This window comes from Pseudorasbora parva, chromosome 4 (genome assembly GCF_024679245.1).
Source record: "Pseudorasbora parva isolate DD20220531a chromosome 4, ASM2467924v1, whole genome shotgun sequence".
Classification (NCBI taxonomy): Eukaryota; Metazoa; Chordata; class Actinopteri; order Cypriniformes; family Gobionidae; genus Pseudorasbora; species Pseudorasbora parva.
The window spans coordinates 21142825-21165687 of record NC_090175.1 but is presented as its reverse complement, the minus strand read 5'-3'; the positions used below and the strand labels follow the sequence as shown (position 1 = coordinate 21165687).

Sequence of the window (22863 nt, the reverse complement as noted above, 5' to 3'; positions counted from 1 at the left end):
AAGTTTACATGTTTGCATACGTGTTATTTGAGTGATGATTGTTATATGTAAAAATAAATAGAAACTGAATTTAGGCTAATAGTTTAGTTCTGTTGCCAACCTTTAATATTATAGTACTGTGCAAATAAGGGCTCCCTATATATTTTACACCATTATTTTTAAGCAACTTTTAGGCCCCATTTACACTGCATGGTTCAAGTAACTCAATTCTGATTTTTTCCTCTCATGTGGCACAGATCAGATATGACATGTGAACGTGTATATGACATTGTGTGCCTTTTAACTTAAGCACAGTTTTGAGCAGAAATATAGTCTTCTTTGCTGCATTTTGGAGGTTGCCAGACATTTATTTATTTTGTTTTTTTAAAATATAAATATGACTGTCTGCCATGTCTCCTGCCCCATTACTTTTCTGGCTCACCCTGCTGACTAAATCACACATTTTGCCAGTTGAAATGTTGAACATATCCTCCAGTATTCACACAGAAGTTTGCAAATACTGCTGGAGACAGCACCTAAACAGAGCTTGACCACAGTTCAAGATCAATACAAGCAGAACAGAGAGGTACGTTTCCCTGGAGCCACTTTCTGTCACTCACTTCGGCTTCCTGCTCTGGCTTTAACGGTGTCGCAGTAATTAGAGGAGAAGGTGTAAGCACACAACTCATGAGTACAACGATGTCTTCTCGCCCACTCTTCACAAGAGATAACTGTACAAACAACATGAAACAAGCAAGCAGCAAACAAACAAGCAAGCAAAACAATGAATGTATCCGGAACTTTTAATATCCCGCTGAACTTCCAAAAAGCTTAATTGCTGAAATGAGCATGCGACAATAGCCTTGAACCAACACAAATCTACAACAGTCTAGACTAGTTTTCTGAAGGGAACACTTTTATAAAACGATAGTTAAAATCTCCTATTATACTCTCTCATCCTTGAGCTTAATGAGGAATTAATGAGGAATTTTAGTATGCCAAAAAATATTTAAATAAGAAAAAGCCTTTTTAAACCGCATTCCCTTTCAATTAGATCAAATACCTATCCTCACATTCACAGCGCAACTGTCAACTAAATCAATATCGAAACTCTCTGACCCAGTGTATGAGTAAACATTGACATCTACGTAACTAAACAAATGCTTTCACAAGGATATCAATCCTGTTACTTTAAAAAATAAAAATACATGCAATTAATTACTATTAACAAAATTACTAAATTAAAAAACATAAAAATAAATGCAAATAAAAATATTTAAAGCAAAATAAAAATTGATACAATTTTATTTAACCAAAACTTGTAAAAGTAAAAATACATTCCTTTTTTTTTTACCTAAAATAATCCTAAAAAACCTGACTAACAGACTTAACATTCACATAAAAAAGCACTACAGAACAAATAAAGATATCAAATAATGTTAGAACCATTAGAACGTTAGAAGAGAACAAACAATATGTATAAGCATAGCCTCCCATTCCTACTGTCACAAACTACTTTCTGCCCACCCTACCTCTCCCTCCCTCTCTTTCCTTCAGGATGGCCCGCCCTCATTACACATGTGAGAGCGTAAGCTCGTCGAGGATGTATTTTTAGCCTCATGTTTGCAGATTAGCCAAGTATTTTTAGACTGCGTTATCCAATAGCACACCCCCTCCTACACACACACCCACACACAAACATCCCTACACACGTCACAGGGGCTCTGCTTACTACTGCTCACCCCAAATTGAACATTTAAGAGAGAGAGAGAGAGAGAGAGAGAGAGAGAGAGAGAGAGAGAGAGAGAGAGAGAGAGAGAGAGAGAGAGAGAGAGAGAGAGAGAGAGAGAGAGAGAGAGAGAGAGAGAGAGAGAGAGAGAGAGAGAGAGAGAGAGAGAGAGAGAGAGAGAGAGAAAGATGAGAGATGAGAGATATTGAAAGCTAAATTTTAGGAGGCAACTAAAATGATTTTTATATTATATAAAATTAAATAATTTTAAAGGGGGCCTATTTTTAGGGATGTGCGATATATTAACAAAAATGGTATCAATAGGCTCTTATTGATAGCGATAATTAAACTATATTTTGCCGAGTCTGTTATTGTGCTGGTACCTTGGCAGGTTTAGAAATGCTGTGGACAGCTGACTCCAGTGACAGAAATTATTTTTTTCAATACGTTTCAATTGATTTTTTAAAAACCTTTTTATGGGCCTTTTTAACTTTATAATTGTATTTTTAAACCCAATTGTTTGCATGCATCATCTTTTGTGTCAATTTCATAACTGAATCTAATTGAATAATAATAATAATAATGATAATAATAATGACGCAATAGGGCTAGTACTAAATTGTGCTGTAACAAAATTCATCTTTGCAATGGAGAGGAAACACAGACGCTTCATCTGAACTGGTATTTAGATGCATTACAACTGTTTAATGCAGCTCAGAGGTGACAAATTAATAACCTGCAGTTACAAATGCATAATGTTTTGATGTTTAAAAAAAAAAGTTGACTGTTGTTATTTTGAAATTATTTAAAACATGAAAAATAATACTTTAAATGTGAATTTAAACCCTACAGTAGAGGTTTCATTCAAACAGTTGAATTATCTATTCATTTTTAATTGATTCAACTGATTTGCTCAAAAAGCTGATTCACTCAGTAAGGAAACAGCTATGTGTGTTGATCAGAGATTACTCATCAACACTATTTTCGTTGGCAAAATAGAGCAAAAACAGGCATTTATGTTGCCTAAAATGTAAGTCACTTATTAACTTCTTGTTTATTACAATTGTATAAAATCCATATTAAATCAAAAACAATCCCGCAGTTAAAGCATGTACCATAAATGTGCGCCCAATAGTCTATACTTGATAATGTCAGATCACACATTGTTAAAACAACAATTACGATATTATCCAAGACGACATATGAAATCATTTTCAAAATTTAGAATTGGTTTTCCATCTTGAATGTTCAAAAAATTCACGTTTTGCATTGTTGCAGCACCTCTCTTTTCTGTCTGTCAGTAACGCTCTGATAAGTTCCACCTCTATGAAGCCCCTCCTTCTGAAAAGCTCTAAATGCTCTGATTGGTCGGCTGGATCAGTGTGTTGTGATCATAGACTGTAAAAAAAATAATTAACGTAGTGTCCTTGACATCACCCATAGGTTTCTGAAGAGCAAAAAATAAATAAATATCTGCAATTTGATTATATAATGAACATCTATCAAACAGTCTCCTAATACTACAGATGACTGTATAATCTTTACAGCGGCCACTTGCTTTATAATTATGAGTAAGCGCTCACTCTCTGCCTGCCTCTCTGTTTTTAGAGAGAACATTACATAATTTTCTCTCTGAAATGAGCACAGTCTAGTCTTTTCGCACAAACACACACTGACAGATCCGAGATGACAGCCAGGCTGTTCCCGGCTGTCTGCATCACTGTCACCATGACAACTCCCAGAGACAGAAAGAGAAAACGAGAGAAAGAGAAAGGCTAACTGAACACCTGATAAGCTAGACCAAAAACAGGATGCAAGGTCTCCATCCTGAGCAAAAGGTCACATTACCAGTCAAAAGAAGCTTTCACCGAGCCCAAGGTAAACAAACACACTGAAGAATGGACTATCCGTAAACTTAAAGTGAACAGTCAGATTTCAATCACATACAAGTTTAATTTAGCATGACAACTGAGATGTGATTTGAGATTAGAAACCATTATTTGATAAGTAAATGTCGATAAATCCATTGATAAAACATAATCAAATGGTCTTTTAAGCAAGGTCATCATTTGAAGGGTTACTTCAGCGATTAGCATATGGCTTTGTATCAGTAGAAACCCTGGAGTAAATTTGAATGATTTGAACTGAACTGATTTTTTGAAAATGAGCGCGGTGGGAAAGCGATCCAGTGACTTTAGGGGTGGCCTCGTGGGGCAGGTAAGCATTCTGGGAATTGTTGTCTTTCATCCCCATGAGAGAAAAATACATTTTCTGTCTTTTCTCAGTCTAGAAAGCACCAAATTCATAAATCTTTTCACATTTCTACTACATTAATGACCCAGTTTAAATACAGATTCATCTTCCCAGCGCTGAAGTACCCCTTTAATTCTTCCCCGCCACTGCCGCCAGAGTTTCAAAAAAATTAAGTTGCCAGCAATCTTTTTTATCAACACTTGAATATGGGTAAGTTTCATAAAAAAGCAACGTATTAAGCAAAAAGCTGAGAAAAATCATGTTTTGTCAAAGACTAAATCTGGATAAAACATAGAATATTAAAAAAATCAGATGGAGTAAATAGCGTTTGCCAAACACCCTGAAAGCTACACAGTCCTATAGCTCATCGCGGGTCTACATTTCATACAGTAATATTAGGCAGTCATTTATATGCTGTTTAATGTTGGTGATCAGGTGATTTTTCATATGCTATTGCTAGTTTTTGCATATTCTTCGCATGTGTTTTGATCAGGAGATCCAGTCTCTTTCTGAAGATGTGTAATAGCGCATGACAGATAAAACACAGAAAGCCAAAAAATTCCATGAAAGGGGGGGAAAGAGTTAAAAGAACTTGTTAAGTGATGGTCATATTTTCTATAGTCACTGTAAAGCCAAGCTTTTAAGCTTTAAAATGATGCCTATGTCATGTTGGTTAAGCAAGTGGTTGGTAACGTGATAACTTGTTTACACCTGGTATTAAGATGTTTTTTGGTCGATTGGATCACAAGCGACGACTCTAAATACAGCCACAAAAGATGGCCAACTCTCCGCCTACTGACCTAAAACATCATGGGAAGTGTGCTAGCCAGACAGGCTTTGTTGACTGAAGACCCAAGTCGACCAAAGATGCATCTTAATACTAAGTGTAAACAGGGCCTTAGTAGCGCCCCAACTTCAGATTTAACAGATTAAGTTTAAAGATGAATCAATTAATTGATAGTTAATTTAAACAACAATTGACTACAGGAATTTAAGCAAATTGACATCCTTATTTGAAAACAAAACTCTGCACATTTTTATATTTAACATTAGTTTATAATGGTGAAGTAATTTATTTGGACGTCGATCATGGCAAAATACACAGACAATTACAAGTAAAATATTTGTTTACTTTCCTCTTTTCCAAAAAGTGTACACACTGGATCCATGGTGCCATCACTTTTAAATAAAAATGCTATGCTTTTTTTGCAGTGTAGCAAAACTAAAACTAAAAGTTTGTTCACACATAATGTGCATGTGTATAAAAGACATAAAGATATATAAAAAAAGATTAATTTATACATTTAAGTATGTATGTTTATTAAATTAAATTTATATTGATAAATTATATAAATTATATAAAAACATATATGCAGTATATGATATAAATGCAAATATTTCTTAAATGTATACCTGAATGAGTGATTGTGATCAGATAGTGACACACACACATACATACATACACACAATAATTATACACATTATGTAAACATGAACTTTTATTCTGGATGCGATTAATCGATTTGACAGCTCTAGGGAGTGTTCAAAAAACCGGTTTTAAAAAAACTGTGCATAAACTACATACATCAAGATTACAAAGCACATAACACGTTATTAATTTTAAAAGATTAATATTCAGTTACAGTGAACTACTCAAAACTGTATATTTTCGCATGTATATATGTACGTGTGTGTGTCTGGCTGCGTGTGACTCAACTGTATCCTGGCAACGTGAGAGAAAGAGGGAGGAGCGTAGTATTCAGTCTCTCTCTCTGGTTCTCTCTAAGGGAGCATCTGTTTTGAAATATGCATGAGTGTGAGTGCTCAGTGAGCTCAGTTTCACTTTTCTCATTTCTGCGTACTTGAAAAGCAGCTTCATTCCCTGAAGAGCAAACCTCCAGCATGGCACCGCAAGTGCTGCGTAACCTGCATCATTGGGGTCAATACCTTGTGCAAAGATTGAAGACGACACAGCCCACGGGACACTTATTACAGTTTGCTCTTAGAATGAAGAGGAGTTCATTCTAGAAATGCCGGTTTGAGTTTGATTCTGATGCGTCACACAAGGTCAAGAAAAGTTGAGATTGTACCAATTATAAAGACAAAGTATAAAAAGGAAATTGAAAATCATTAAAAGTAAGGGAAGGATTTGACGAGCAGGCTTTCAGTTTTTGCATTTGTTATATAAATACTGAGAAAATTACATAGAGACCTTTTTTTAAAAACATAGCATTATAAAGACTTTAAGCAGCAAACATTTAAAGCAGGTTTATGCTGCACTGTTGTCAAGTGGCCTTATCACAGTGCACCGGGGTCCAGTTTTCAATTACAAAATATAAATCATCTAATTTTGTGTAAAACTTTAATTTGCATTGGATACATTATTGTATGCAGGCACTGTGTAGACACAGAATTCCACAGTAATAGTATTACAAGTTAAAATAACTTTTTTCTATTTTAATACATTCTAAAATTGTATTTATTCTGGTGTTGGCAAAGCTGAATTTTCAGCAACATTACTCCGGCATATATTAACATGCTTGTTTGGTGCTCAAGAAACATTTCTTATTATTGTCAAAGTTGAAATTAGAAAAAACATTTTAGAAACTTAACATAAAAGTGACATTATTTCCGATAGAAATCTTTTGCAACCAATTTAATACATCCTTGCTGAATAAAAGTTTTTGTGCATTACCCTAGGCGGCACAAATGTGTTTATTTTTCATTCTTGTAAGAGGCTGTCTTATGGAGCTCAATAATTCTAAGAGGAAAGGATTCAAAACCCCAGGAAAGCCTGATCCCGACCACCTAAATAGACCTGTATTGTAATGGCTGCAGATCTGGACAATATCAATCAAAAATAGCATGTGTGCACATACGTACATCTACAATTATTCAATAATTAGGCCCAGGTGGCACAGGGATAAGGAGTCAATCCATGCTCCATTAAGCTTTGGAGAAACAAACACTTTGAAAAGTATGTTCCAAAAACATTCACGGCACATGTTGATCCGTTTGTGTGCATCTGTGTTTGTTTATTAACTTCACTGAGGGCTTTGGATTCGTCATCCATGACAATTACGACATTTAACAAAGGCGGTAAGAATGGATCATTTCCGTGAATCAGTTCAAATTATCTTTTGATTCAGAGGATTCAAAATTTGTTTGTGTGATTATTAAAATAATGTTCAAGGAAGTCCCTATTTGCATACTGTGTTTCTACTGTAACAGTCCAGACAGACCTATTGTACTCAGTTTCTGATGCAGGTTGCTAAAATGAGGAAGAGGCCCATGAGGAAGGAAACAAGTTAAGAAACAAATGTCTATTTTGTAACAGTACATACACATAATATGTTCTCCTATTATTATGAATAATGAAAGATGACTAATGCGAGGCCACACAAAAGAAAATCGTCTTCAAGAATAGGCAAAGTTCCTAATCAAATGTAATTAAAAAAAACACACCATGCTAACCACCTTAAGACTTTTACACAGACATTACTCAAGTAATACGGCTACTTCAAAAGTGTTTTTCGTTGTGTCCTGCGTGTAAAAGCTTGTTGATCTGATCTAAGCAGAAGTGAAATGCTAAGCTCATTTTGTGTAGATCGCCTATATAACCAATAATCCTGTCAGCGCATTTTAAGAGTGTTGATGCTGCTATGCTCATCTGATATAGTGTACGCTGAATTAAAGTGCCAATGGGTCTTACAATAGCCTACAGATTACATGTACATTTTTTTAAAGAAATTAATACTTAAGAATAGTCTATGCATAAACATGCCCAAAAGATTTCTATTTCAAAGAAATGCAGCTTTTTAAACTTTAAAATATTTAGCGCTGACCCCTCTCTGTGCTTTCGTTCCCAATTGCTTCCAATTTGTTATAATACCACTAATGGTTGACCGTGGAATATTTAGTAGTGAGGAAATTTCACAAATGGACTTATTGCACAGGTTGCAGCCTATCACGGTACACTCTAAAAAATGCTGGGTTAAAAACAACCCAAGTTGGGTTGAAAATGCACCCACCCAACAATTGGGTTGTTTTTACCCAATGGTTGAGTTGTTCTTACCCAGCAATTGGGTTGTCTTAAGCAACATTTAACCCAACCACTGGGTTAAAACAACTCAACCACTGGGTTAAAACAACTCAACCACTGGGTTAAAACAACTCAACCACTGGGTTAAAACAACTCAACCATTGGGTTAAAACAACTCAACCATTGGGTTAAAACAACTCAATTGTTGGGTTGGTGCATTTTCAACCAAACTTGGGTTGTTTTTAACCCAGCATTTTTTAGAGTGTACCCATTTGACTTCGCTGAACTCCTGAGAGCGACCCATTCTTTCACAGATGTTTGTAGAAGCAGTCTGCATGCCTAGGTTCTTGCTTTTAAACACCTTTGGCCATGGAAGTGACTGGAACATTTAAATTCAATGATTTGGAGGAGTGTCCCAATACTTTTGGCAATTCAAATGTATATTTAGTGTATAGTTGAGGCGGCATCGTGATTCCTCCATTTTCCTGTTTCTAGTTGAAGTGAGCAGAGTGTGAAAACAGCGGTGCGGATCACACCACAAGCACTCAGGATCATTCGTGTTAATGATATTTCAGCGCTCTATCCTCTAGTAGTTTAATCTAAAGCAAAACACGCTTGATCCAAGCCCTTTCAGCTCCGCGCGCGTCCTCTTTCTCTAGATGCGCGTGACATTAACGGAGCTTAATGCTCAAACCAACCCCCCGATGTCACCGTCCATCATGATCTTTCACTGTAGACATCATCTGATGCCAATTTGGTAGACATCGGACAACCCTGATATACATATATTTAACATTTTTGCTTTGAAAGGACAATCAAATAACAGTAGTTTCAAATAGTCTGGCTTAAACTGATTCTCAGAAACATACACATTTTAACAGAATTCTTGCAAGACAATGTCTAATGACATGGCCTTTAGGAATCTTAATAGCCGAAGAAAAGTACAGAATATCCTATCCTATATGTGATTGTTTTCCACCAAACTCCTTAAGCTGAACATGGATAAAGTGAATGATAGCGTCACAGTGAGGGTGTTATAAGGTGGCTTTTGACCAATGACACAAGATCGGATTCCAACATTGGGATTATGACAGCGCTACTGTGCGCGTACAGACTGGACACGGATTAGCGTGTGGTGAATTGTGTTCTCATGCAAATGCCAGAGACATGAAACTGTGTTTATAAAGAGTGCATATGCCTTTTGTGGGTGAGAGCATTTCCCGTCAAAAGTTGGTTGGGAAAAGAAGCATGTTTAGCAGTTCATTACTCTAGTCAAGATCATTTCCCCAGCCTAAAAACAGTGTACCTATGGATAATCAGAAAAAAAGATGGCCTCTTTAATGCAAATGCAGTAGCGGCAGTATCATAGCATTCTGAGTGAATGATCAAGGCTGTGTTCGACACTATCTGATCATTCATCTGATGACTCCAGATGAGTGTTTGGCCCTGGTCAGCTCCACAGACAATGAGGACAAGGATCTATTTGTGCGCCTTGAACATGTGTGTGTTGTGTCTCTGCACCAGTTTCTGTGTGACTCAAGGCCAAAGCAGTGGGAAACCTTGCCATGGAGGAGCTGCGCGAGCGTGTGTGTGTCTGATGACACTCATCTATATTTAACTGGCTCCCTCATACGGTATGAAAGAAAGGCAAAGGCAGAGACTGACTTCCAGGCATCTTTCTAATCAATAATGAAGCAGCTTGCAGTTTGTCTTCAAACAAACACACGCACAAACCCGATGAGATGCTCCACAGGTAATTTGACTTTCTATTCTCTTCAAAGATCGACCATTTACTTCACTTATAGGAAAAAAATCTCTTTTTTGCGAGGAATGGCAAACTGAGAAAATAGTACTTCTATCGGGGTCTTTGAACAAGAAATATCTTCTTCAGCCTTTGTTCCATTTGTCTATAACAACGAACAAAAAAAATCCCCACATCACTTGACCTTATACAAGTTGCTCAAATAATGGACACTCTGAACAGATGATGTGTCATCAGTATACTCAAAGATCCAATATGAAAGACGACAGTCACATGAGATGCTCAAGAGAGATGGTGAGATGATGATCAAATGGGCCATGAATCACTTGTTTTCCTAGAACAAGCCTTACAGAGGACTTGCCTGCTCCGGGATCAGTCTAATCTGTGCTGAAATTATCAGTGACCAGTGTGATGATGATGAAGAAATGTATTATACTGGTACTGCTGGAACATATGGAATTAACATTCAAAAATGCGTAGGCCTAAATGAAAGATTTTTGCACTTCTCATTCATTCTCCATTTCTCTGTCTCTCTCTCTGACAACCACTGAGAACTTTTTCGCAACTTTCACAGACACACATTAACACTTCTGCTAGGACCCCCTCTCACCCAGATGTGAATTTACATGATGTGTAAGGAATGACATTCATTTAACGTAGCTACAACCGTGCTAAAATTGGACCTTGTAGGGACAGTTCACCCCAAAATGAAAATTCTGTCATCATTTACTCATCCTCAAATTGTTCCAAACCTGAATTTCTTTCTTCTGTTGAACACAAAAGATGATATTCTAAAGAATGTTGGTCGCCAAACATTTGACTTCTATTAGTATTTTTTCCCCATCAACTGTTTGGTTAACGATATTCTTCCAAATATCTTTTGTGTTCAGCAGAAGACGAACAGGTTTGGAACAACTTGAGGGTGAGTAAATGATGACAGAATTTTAATTTTTTGGGTGATCTCTCCCTTTAACTGCCTACACATGCAAAGCATGAGAATCAAGTAGCAATTGTGAAAGTATAGGCTGTTTTTGCACTGTACAAAAGTCACAATATCGGGAAGTAATGGCAATAAGTCTTATATTAGAGCTGAACAAACACCAGGGTGTTGCGAATGTAAAAAATTACTTGGGTGTGCTGGTGTAAGTACCTAACATCTGATCAAAACTAATGAACTTATACAAAACCCCACCAGAAAATCTTGTCATGCATCTAACCTTTAGAGAAAATTATGTTTCACGCTTCTGAACTACTGAACTGTTAAGCATTACATAATGGTTGTTAATTATATAATAATGAAAACTAGCTATTTGTTTTATTATGCATATTTGATGTATTAGAACTGTCGTTTAGTGCCAGTCAGAATAAAATAACATGCTGTGACATATATTAGGTATAACTTAAATGTCTGAATTTGTAATTCACAATTCTGTTTTGCAAAGCTAATGCATGTTTGTGACACAAAACTGAACTTCTAAACTTACTGCTCCGAAGCAAAAGAAAGTGCAGTGTCAGTGGTGAAGCTTCTCTTCAATATCTAGGTGCAAATCAAACTGCTTCAAAGAGAAAATCGATGCAAAATGGCCAGAAATATTTAAATGGCATATTTATTTAATTTGCCAAAGCTTTTCTTCCCAAATATCACTATATAGAGCCATGATGAGTGCATTGAACTTGTGATGCCCATTGAGGCCTGAACACACAATATCAGGAGCAGTGTTCTAGCTCACAAACATAAATGCAGAAAAGTTTCAGATGTTCATTTTAAAATATAATTTAGGTCAGCATCAATAAGAAAGGAGGGGAAACCTGCTTACTTCTTGCAAAATATATTGATTGTGCTTTGGGCAAAATAAATGATGCATGTTTTAAACAGCCTTTCTTGAAAAGTTCTCAAACCTTTGAGCTGAGAGGTTTGACTGCTGGCTGTGATGGTACTGTACATGCTGTAAAGCAATAATATCTTCACTGGGTCACTTTAGCACACAAGTTTAAGAAGTCTAGGAATGAACACAAATAACGTTGAATATTCACGTATGTCCTCATTAGAGGACAAGTTGTGAGTGTCTTCTCTTCCGTGATGCTGAGGCGAACTTTGTTTCGGTTCTCTCTGAGAAAGCAGTGGGTTTCCTGACACTGAGCCCTTGTGTGAGTGAGAGAGTGTGTGGACATATGCACAAGCATCAGCAGTGCGTGTATGTTTGTGTGTGTGAATGCCGATCCAATAAGCCTCAATATTAAAAACGCCCAAAGACAACCATATAGGATATCATCTCTAGTGAAATATTTTGTGGCGTGTGTGCGCGTGTAAAAGAGATGATAAAAATCACACTCGCAGTGATATTGATTTAACTGCATGGACTATGTGCTGCAGTGTTGACATACACCTTGTTCTACATTCCAGTGTAACATGTGTACATGCGTACCAGCATGAAAGTGTGCAATGAGACGATAACACAGCAGAGAACATGAAGTGCGAGGTTATAGTACCAGTAACAGTGTCAATACATTTGGTAGTAAAATACTCATGTGATGTTCCTGTGTTTTCGTTAATTGCAAAACACTCAACTAAAATATTGGCTAAATATTAGATGTAAAAAAAACTAAAATTAGAAATTAAGTGAAATAAAATGACAAACTGAAATAAAACAATGATAAAAAATTTCTAAACCAACTAATAAAATGACAATCACACACACACAAAAAACACTCAAATGAAAACAAACAAAAATAAAGATTATAATAGTATCTAAATAATACTAAAATAACTATACAGATGTACCTGAAAAGTATTCAGAAGAGGAAAACTGTCAGTTGTGTAATTTAAGACCTCAAGGATGTACATTTTTTCCTCTACATTCTGACACAGAAAAAAGGTGTGAGGATTCCAGTAACTGACTCCAGTAATATTACTTCCCTATCCAGTGCTCTTGACTAAGTTTCGGTTTATCACTAATGGAACAAACAGCAGATAAAGATAGTTAGCTAGTTTGTTAGTAATGAATTATTCATCCAAACATCTTGTCATTATTTAGTCACTCTCATTAGAGCCCTGCATGGGCCTCAAATTTAGGCCGTTGTCCGACAGTTTATCAAAATTCTCGGCCCGAGACATTTAGAAAAATGTTTAGAGCAATTTTTTGTTTGTTCAATTAGTTTACATTTTTTAAATTAACGACCAAGTGACCAGCAGCCGACAGAGAGTTAACCACGTTTAATCAATTTAGCCTCTCAAATTAACTCTTGACTTGTCTTGCCTATAATAAAATCCATAGATATAAAACACTTCAAGCATCACAACGTTAGTTAATTTAGCCTACTATTACCACCACAGTAAAAGGCTTTTTTGACGAGCTGAGGCAGGCTGATAGCCTACAGCTCGCAATGGTGCTTGCAAACGAAACAATCTAAACAAATAAAATAAAAAGAACATGCAGATTGTCTTATACCTTACACCTCCGCAAGATGAATATAAATCTGATCTTCAATTCCTGCGGTATATGCTCATGTCGGAGGAGTTCACATCAACGAAAGTAAAAGATTCAAGATGCATTTTATTCAGCAGCTCATTTCAAATTCAAAGAACGCAATATGAGAAACAGCGACCTAAGTACTGGTAAGATGATCTAGTCTCATCAATTTATATTGAAGATCATTGTGTTTTTGAGCTTCTAAAGCCCCGTTTCCACCACAGGAACTTTACCCAGGAACTAGGAACTTTGGGTGGTACTTCGTGTGTTTAGACCGCAGGAACCAGGGTAAAATGGAAGTTCCGGGTAAATATTTCCCCCTCCAAACGGCCCTGCTCGCGAGGTAGTACTTTTTCAAAGTTCAGGAACTTTCGAGGGCGGGACTTGGGCGCTGAACATGCTGATTGGTTGAGCTCACGCAGTTCAACCGGCATTTTTAAAAGTCTTTTGCGAGGTTCGTTCTGCGTTCAGTAAATATCAGTCTTTGCTCTCTGTCTGGTGGCGCGCGGTCGTCTCAGCCATCTCACGTGCAATGTCCGTAATAGCTGATAATAATATACATTGTCATTTTAAATCTAGCTTTACAAGCTTTCTGAATATGCTGCAGCTGCATGCTGCTGAATCTGCATATTAGTGCTCTTTTCTGTCGTTAATTACCTCTTTAGTAAACCTATACATAACCAGCAAAAGCAGCAAAGCTTGAATCTCTTCCATACTCGTTATTAATTTTTTTTCACCATGTAAACGACCTGACCGATTACTTTTAAGTGTGTGTCCTTACATGACGTGACGGCGCGCGCCGCGCTCATGTTGACAAGAGAGGAAAGTACATTTTTCTGAGGGGTAAACTTTTTATTTCGTAAATTATGAAGATAATGTTGGAGTAATGACACAGCGTATATTGCCCCAGGCAGTTTTTACTTTAACTGCGCCTGACAGAAGATTTTTTTTTCTGAGATGATTATTACACTTTACAACAAATAGCTATAAATAATACTGTATTAGTCCTGGTGGCCGTTAAGAGTTGCTATGGTTACAGTTAACACACTCCAGCTGCTGGAGAAAACAGCGTTGACATTTTTGGTGCGGCAGACAAACTGCATGTGACAAAATGATTGCGATTGAAAGTCATCACATGTAAACACCAGATCGGTTTAGATAACGTCTCATGTAAACAGTTCACTAAATCTTTCAATCGGTAACGTTACACACACAAATGATTACATGTCCTTCACTGATTTGGAGGAGCAGTCGCGCGCAGTCCTACATCACCGGACTAATTTGCCTAATCTTCTCGGAACTTTATCGCGGTCGAAACGCAGACAGCTGCAGGTCTGGGGGGGAGAAAAGTTCCTGTAAAAAAGTTCCTGGTACAAATTGTTCCGGGTAATTTTGGTGGAAACGGGGCTTAAGACTTATTTTAAGTTTAATTTACGGCCATTAGCGTTGGCTTGCTTTACTCATTTGCAGCGATGCGTGTTGCAGTAGCACTATCATATCTATCTGACTACAACATATAGCTCGCTCTAACACGTTTATTTTAACCGTTTGCCAGGAGTAACATTTACACATGTGGTATGAACAACCAGATACATTTACATTTTTCCAGTTTCATCTGACATGCGTTCATTCCACCTTCTGAATTGGTTTGAATAATCGGAATTAAATACATCTCGAAAGAATCTGGGAAAGCATTTAGGCCTACTCCAGGTCATTTCGCAATCAGATAGATGCCCGGTCAGAGAAAACGAATGAAGGAACCAGTTGTAAAAATCCCATAAGTCTAGCAGCTGCGCTGAAGAAACGTGCGCTGCTGCTGGACTCAATAACCGTGTGCGAGTCATGTCTTGACAATCGCGCAAGCTATAATGTTCTCGTGTTGTTTCCACCAGCGCAGCACATCTCATTGTTCCTTTTAATTAATCAAATAAAAATAAAACGAAGGAGAAACATAAAACAGGTCCAAAGCCCGGCCCGTGTTTTAGGTATGACATGAAAATTGGCCCGAAGCCTGGCCCTAGGGGCGTAAAAAAGTCAGGGCCTGTTGGGCTCGGGCATGAATGCAGGTCTCTAACTCTCATGTCATTTTTATATGCCGTTATTTTTGTAAAACACTAAAGTAAATTGATAAATTGTAAAAGGGGGGTGAAATGCTAAACACGGACAAAGTTTAAAAAATAAGTTGGACGTTTGATGGAGTATTTCTTTGTCAAAAATACTCCTTCTGGTTTCTCACAAGTCTCAGAAAGTTTATGTAGAGTATGGGTCTGTGACGTCAAATGGGGTGGAATTTTTCTTGTATGGGCCATAGGTGTGCCTCTCACGGAAAGGCACGCGTGCGACCAGAGCGAGAGAGCAAATGCACTTCCACAAACGCACTTTGCTCGGAAAGGCCAGCTGCACTGCAGTCACAGGACTTCACCAAATAAACAATGTCACCAAAGAAGTGTGTTTTTGATAGAGCGGCCCCAACGATAATGTGTTGATGGCTGTCGTCACATACACATCAGTAAACAATATGATCGCTTATAGTTAATTTATCAATGGAGAATGCGATGTATGGTGTCTCTTTAAATAAATTTGTTTAGCTGACCACTATAGGTGTTGAACTAAATTCATTATTTCATAACACAATGCTTCTTCATTCATATCCGCTACTATTCCATTCTTGTTCTATCTAAACATTAGTCTGACGGGCAAAACCTTCGCTTGCTACTGCTAAGGTTTAGTCGCATAAAATATTCCATAAACCAAATCATGTCCTCATAAACCATGAGTAAACACACACAAACATGCCGCTAAGCATTGCCTTACAGTTATAGTAACGTTTCCTCCTGCTGTTGCTGTTGCTGCTACTCCTGTTCAATTTCAGCCTCTGGATCCGATTCTGGATTATATATCTATGGTTGAATCTAGTGCCGTAGACAGAATTTTATTTTAGGTGGGGTCTGGGCAAAAGTGAGCAGGCCAGGGCAGTTTCACGCGAGGGAGGGTATCACTGTCTACATAAACCAAAACTATAGCTAATCTGTCCACATACAAAACATGAGCAGCGGTTACAACAAATGTTAGACACTTCCATTTCCACTTTTCAAATTTGTTCTTCTTTTTTATTGAAAATAAACACCTTTACGATCTGATATATGATGAGAAAAGGAAGTGCATCGACTTCGGCAAAAGGCGGATTCGAACTGCAGTCAAAACTTAGTGCCGCGTACCTTACCCCTACAATATCACGACTGATAAAAAATGATGGCATGTTCCCGGTTTTACAGAGCACTTGGAATTGAAAAGTCTCACTGTTACTTGCGGCCTGAAGGATGGATTCTCTCCCGCGTTAATGCGCTTTTTTAAGTCCTTTTTATAGAATTTACATCGCTGCAGTTTCTCTATCGCACAACTGCAAATTATAAGCTAAGTGAATAGGTAAACACACTTCATGAAGTCACAGGCGCGAGCCATGTCACGTACATGAGACCGCAATATTGCCTAACACAGCTGTACTCATCAAGTATTATGCAAAAACCATATACTGTAAAAAACACATTTTATTTCAGTATTTGAGATGTTTTAATAATTTTGTAAGTACGTTAAAATTAAAACAACTGTTTTTTGATAAATATTATATTTGTATAATAAACTGGCAGGGCCTAGTCATCATATACCCCTTTTCCACCAAGGCAGTGCTGGTGCTAAATCGGAGCCAGAGCCTAGATTCAAATCGGTTCTTTGTGTTTCCACAGCCAAAGCACCAGCTCCGAGCCAGGAAAAGTGGTTCTTAAGTAACACCAAAACATTGCTGGGCTAGAAGTAAGAACCGCTTCCGTCACTGGCTGGGGGCGGCGTTACCGTGATCAACAAGATGAACACAAACCTGTGACCGCCATTTTTTCAATAGCAGCTAATCAAGCTAACAGCTGCTGGATTGTAATCTCCGTCTATACAAATCATGGAGAGTTGCACGAATGCGTTGGATTTGCTGCGTTTTAATGCTGATGTAGGATCATAAAGCCATGAACCACTGAGGGAAGGCTTGTTCGAGATGCATCGGCGCGCGCTGTGCAGACTGATTGCGTATGACATCAAAGTAGAGCGAGCGCCAACGACTCCTTATGCTTTTGAATCGCTCACGCGGTATTTTGATATCATACACGGATCGGTCTGCGCAGCGCCGATGCATCTCGAACAAGCCTGGTGTGTTTGTATTTCCCGCTGCCTCGCTAGCATTGCTAAAACGCTAGCGAGAAAGATGAGATGTATACAGTGACGTAAGACCTAGCTCTGCGGTGGCTCTCTTACATGTGGAAAGCCAAACCTTGTATGGGCCGTACGGTGCTCTATGTAGGGTGCGCGCGCGCGTGACTAGAGCGAGAGAGAGGAAATGCATGCCGTAAACAGTCTCTCAGGTGCAGATCCAGTCCTCCGTGAAGACTTATGTCGCGCGCCGCGCTCCACTTTATTCCTATGGGTGACGTCGAGCGACTTCAACGCTTCAGCACAGCATTCCGGGAAGGCAGCGCTGCATTTGACCCGATTTGAACGCAGAAATGACGGGAAGCTTCACAACATCGTTTCAGTCGCGTCTCAAAGTGGATTTACACACCACTCCTGTCACAGGACTTCATCAAATCATACCAAAGAAGTGTGTTTTTGACAGAGCGGTCCCAGCGATAAAGGTTCGGTCCTGCTTTGGAAGCAGCCGGTGAGTAAAACGGCTTCAAATGTCTATGCTGTTGGCTACCATTGCGTGAGTAAACATCAGTAAACGACGCGATCGCGTGCTTCGTCATTCAAATGCGCTAACGGTTACTCCATTGCTGTTCTCTGTTGTATAACGTTACACTAGTCTGACGTTCAAAACCGTTTTACTTGCTACCTCTAAGGTATAGTCGCATACAATAGTCCATAAACCGAATCATGTCCTCATAAACTGCGAGTAAACACACACAAATGTTGACAGGCCACTAAATACAGTACATACCACAGAGACGGACGTCCTGATGTTGCCGTTTCTCCTGTTCAATTTATTTCTGCCTCAGATTTGATTCTGAATCATTATCTGTATTAGCTCGAATTTCGCGATCGTCATTCGCTTTGTTCGCGATCGTCATTCTTTAGCTCCGCCCACACGATACGCCTCCAGGCGCTCGTTTTTTCCCCGGAAAGACTCGGTACAGCCTATATTTCTTTTATAAATATAATAAAACTAAAGACTTTTCGGAGATATGAAGGATGCAATACTACTCTATAGGTACTCAAGATTGACATGAGATTGACTAAAACTGAGTGTTTCACCCCCTTTTAAGACTTTTCAGAGATATGAAGGATGCAGTACTACTCTATAGGTACTCAAGATTGAGTGTAAAATACACATTAAATAAACTGTGTATTCTAATCACAAACAGCAGAGCACTATAATTTTCAACTAAATTATCCAATGGCCTTCATATCACAGAAAGAAGAATAATTTTTTTCTGCTAAAATTATTTCAACATGGATAATTACTTAAATTACGGCAAACACTCATGTGTTTTTAAGTAAACTGTATAAAAGTTAGCAAAAAAGGCTAGATTAAAAAGTAAACAGGAGAGTAAAAAAAAATCATTGACAAAGTTTTCAAGTACCCTTGATGCGAACAACTCCTGCAGGCAAATAAATGATTTTTTACGACTGTGGTTTTTCTGACCGCTGAAATGCTTACATGCAGACACGCACAGTGAGACGCATCGCACACAGTTGTACCTGCGCTACCAGTCTTGTAGGCCTCCTTGCAAACAAATACAGAAGACAAGAAAGTTACACAGTGGTAACTATGCTCTTGGAGTGTCTGACGTCACAAACCTCGTGTAACCCTGCCAACTCAGGAGTTAAATTTAGATATTGGGCACTGGTCCCAGACACTGCAAAACAATGTGATACCACAAGCACTGCTTTAGCTGTAGAAAGCACTCACACGGCTGCTGGACATGACTTCAGGAGTGATAGAAATGTGCACAGATATACATTAAACACATTAGAAGAAAAATATTGTGAACTTTAAAAACTGCAATTTGGTCCAGAAGTGAGTTTGTACTGAAAACAAAACTTTTAGGGAAATATCTTGATTATGACTAGACTAACATGAAGCAATTTTCCGACTTTTGGTGCTGCCTTCTGTGTTTATTCAGTAGTCAAAGACCCTGTGTATTAAAACGTTGCAAGGTGTGAATGAAGACTGAAATTTAAGCATTTTTGAGAAGTAGGAGCTAACTTTTTGAAAGTTTCGCAAAGTGAAAACTTACAGTAAAGATCATTGCAGTTATTTGTTAACTAAAACTATTAAAACGTGGTTCATTAATTAAAACAAAGCTGAAATAAAATACAAATATTAGAAGAAAAACTGAAACTTAAAGGTCCACTGAAGTGCCTTGAAACGCGCCACATTATTCAATGTGTTGACGTAATTTCCCCTGAAATGGCTTCAGCTGTTAGCAGCTCCTCCCCTTTTTTGAAACAGCCAATAGCATTTCTACAAAACTTACATTTTGATTTCAGTGGACCTTTAAATAGAAACCCAAATAAAATATGTTTAAGAACTAAAATTACTACAACAACCTAAACAATTAAAGTAAAATAAAAAAAATAACTAAGCTTACTAAAAAGGACAACAACAATGTTGTATGGCATCAAGAGACTGTCAAAGACGCACATTAGTACCAGGTGTAAACAACATAACATGTTTCAACTGACCATTTGTCTCAGCCAAGACAGTTTTTAATACCAGGTGCAAACGAGGCCTACGAGAGACACGAGCAGATTCCTGAACCTCAAGACTGAAGGCTGCAAGGTTAACCTCCTTTACTTAGTTATTTTACAGTCCTGTTCTGTGCATACTACTTACTTATTATAGGGATTATAATAACTGTGTAATAACTAGGTGTTAACTCTGAACCTATACCCTTAACCCATGTAGTTGCCTTTATATTACCCAGTAGTGTAAAATAAATTGCAACCTAACATTTCATCACCTTACACTAGTTTCAAACATGACTCGCAAAGACTTGGCACAAACAGCATTTTCTCTTGATAACTGACTTCATAAACAAACCTCCTTTTGACATACTAGGGCTAAAAATATAAAAATCCATTCCATATTGCATACGTACAAAATATGACAGCCAGTATCTCAAACACATGCAATTACATGGTAATATATTCAATATAATATTCTATAACCATCCATTTAAAATCAATTAACACTAAAGAGTTTATTTAAGACTATCCATTAAGCCTGCTGAGAATACAGGACACAGCTGTCTACATAGGGAGCTCGCTAGGTTTGGGCACACAGCCATTGTGTGGGGTCTGAACCCAGACGCACAGATAAGACCCTAAAACTCGACTTGATACAGCCACCTAGCTGCAGCAGCGTTTAAATGTGGAGAAAAGACAGAAGCAATGAGGATGCGGTCTCTTTAAATCGCAATATATTCGATGTGAAGCGTTTGTTGCCTGTCTACCGGCGCACACAGTCATGTCCACATCGCACAGAGGGAGGTCGACGACACCGGCCATTAACGATTTGAGAACTACCTATGTGTCACCCTCAGAAATTAGAGTCACTTAGCATATCAAAGAGGAATTCACCGCCTTAACACAAAAGGCAACGACACGATGCTCCCCCGCAATGGGTTGAGGTTCAAATGACTGATTTAACACGAACTTTTCTGTGGCTGCATCTGAACCGGGGGTGTAGCAAGAAATGCTCATCCTGCGGTGTTTGTTTCCCCAACCATCCTTTCCTTTTTTAAATTAAATGATAAGCATTGCATTGAGATTCACAAAGAGAGAAATTTCTACTCCGAGAATAAAGTAAAAACAAAAACAAGCTAGTAGTAGCAGCAACGTTTTAAATAGCTCGCCTATACAACTAGTTATCCTTTACATCAATGCTAACTAAGTAATAGACGTAAATACACATTCACGTTGCCTACTTGAATTATTAGCAAGCTGATTTTGATTTTCCAATCCCATCATGCTGTTTTCTAAACACGTAACACGCCTGAACTACAAGTAGTAAAGTAGGAGGAGAGCAAATGACATCATCAACTACTACATAACTTTATACGGGCTGCTCTGCAAAGTATCTAAACGCCTCCAAAGTTACTCGGAGCTCTAATGCACGAGAAATAGTCCGTAAATCGCGTTTAAGTTGTCGTACGTGGTTGTTTGTGTCCCAGCGTCGCCGGAGTTTTCAGTTCCGACAAGTGTAAAAAGCACCAAGCGAAAGTTTAGCACTGCAACCCAAACAAACAGCACTGTGTTCATTACAAACACCGTAAGCACCTATAAAAGAAGACCGAGTCACGCACACTGCAAGGAGAGGTGAACTCACCGCGATCAGAGTGTTGTTCCTCTGCTCGATGGTCGCGGTTGAATCGGGCTCTTGTTGCTTGCTCTGCTGTTTGCTGTTGCTGGATTTCTTGGCCCGCAGCTCTAAAGTCCGCTGGTGCAGTCTGACCGTCTCCCGCCGCTCCAGCTCCAGCTGCTCGTCGTGCGCTTGCTGGTATCGGCTCTCGCAGTTGACGTGGTGCCGCCGGCAGCCCTCGATCCGCTGCCGGAGCCGCTCCACCACCGTGCTGTGCTTCGGTATGCCCACGTTACCGCCGCCGCCGGTGCCGCTGTTAGTTGCATTAATGGCAGAGTTTAAGTTACTGTTATTAATGCAAATGCCGCCGGTCGGTACGGCAGCGGGGCTGGCAAAATCCCCCATCATCTGTGATTCGGGAAGAACTTTGTCAAGCCCCCCTGACTCTCTCTCTCCCCTCTCCGAAGCGGAGCAGAAGTCCGCTTCGCCAGGGAGGCAGATACAGTGAAATTGGGAGGAAATAAGCGTTTAAATGAGTGTAAATCCCTCCTCCGGGAGGATCGCCGTGTCAACCATTCAATAGACAACAGTGCGGGACCGTGGAGGAGCGAGAGAGGCGACCAGGTCTGTTACTCTCTCGCCTCTACTGGAGCTCCATCAAACATCCGGATGTTACTCGCAACCATCACGCATAAGCACCGCTGCTGCGAGCCCGTCGTTTTATTGTGTTGTCCTTTTGAAAAAAGTTTTGCCGTCTGCTGAGAACAGGCTCCGGAGTTGTTTCGTGAACTTGCATTTCATTAGTTTGGCCGGCGAAAGCCTCCACGAGCGCGAACAAGGTGTGCAGTTTCTAAAAGTCCCGATGGCTGGAGAGGAAATCCTACAGTCGCCAATGTGTACAGCAGCTGCCACCATCACAATAATCAAGCGCTCCCCTCCTCCATGCTAGCGGAGTGATATCAGGACAACAGCCGAGCGAAGAGCAGCCACCAGCCTGCGAGAAGCACGTCAGCTCCGCGGAAAACACGGCGCGGAATATAGTGCTGTGGACGCGGAGTCAATCGACTTCAGAGGAGGTGGACTTTAGAGCGGTCGGTGTAATGCTTTACTGGCGGGTTGTGGTATTGCATCTGAATCATCTGATACTCAGAGTTTACGAGAGTACAAAGCACTACTGTGAGGTATCACGGCCGGGGTAACTATTATCATAAATACCATACATAGGCTACATATATATATATATTAAAAAAAAGAAAAAAAAATTATATATATATATATATA

At 38.9% G+C, this 22863-nt stretch overlaps 1 protein-coding gene across 1 annotated transcript in view; it reads right to left on the bottom strand.

Moving 5' to 3' along the window:
- maml3 (mastermind-like transcriptional coactivator 3) overlaps positions 1 to 22798 on the bottom strand; it is a 143310-nt gene extending 120512 nt beyond the window's left edge. The window contains exon 1 of the mRNA XM_067441275.1: positions 21610 to 22798. Coding sequence (XP_067297376.1) covers positions 21610 to 21990 — 381 coding nt within the window. The 5' untranslated portion in view covers positions 21991 to 22798. The remainder of the gene's footprint in view (positions 1 to 21609) is intronic.
- Positions 22799 to 22863: the final 65 nt, after the last annotated feature.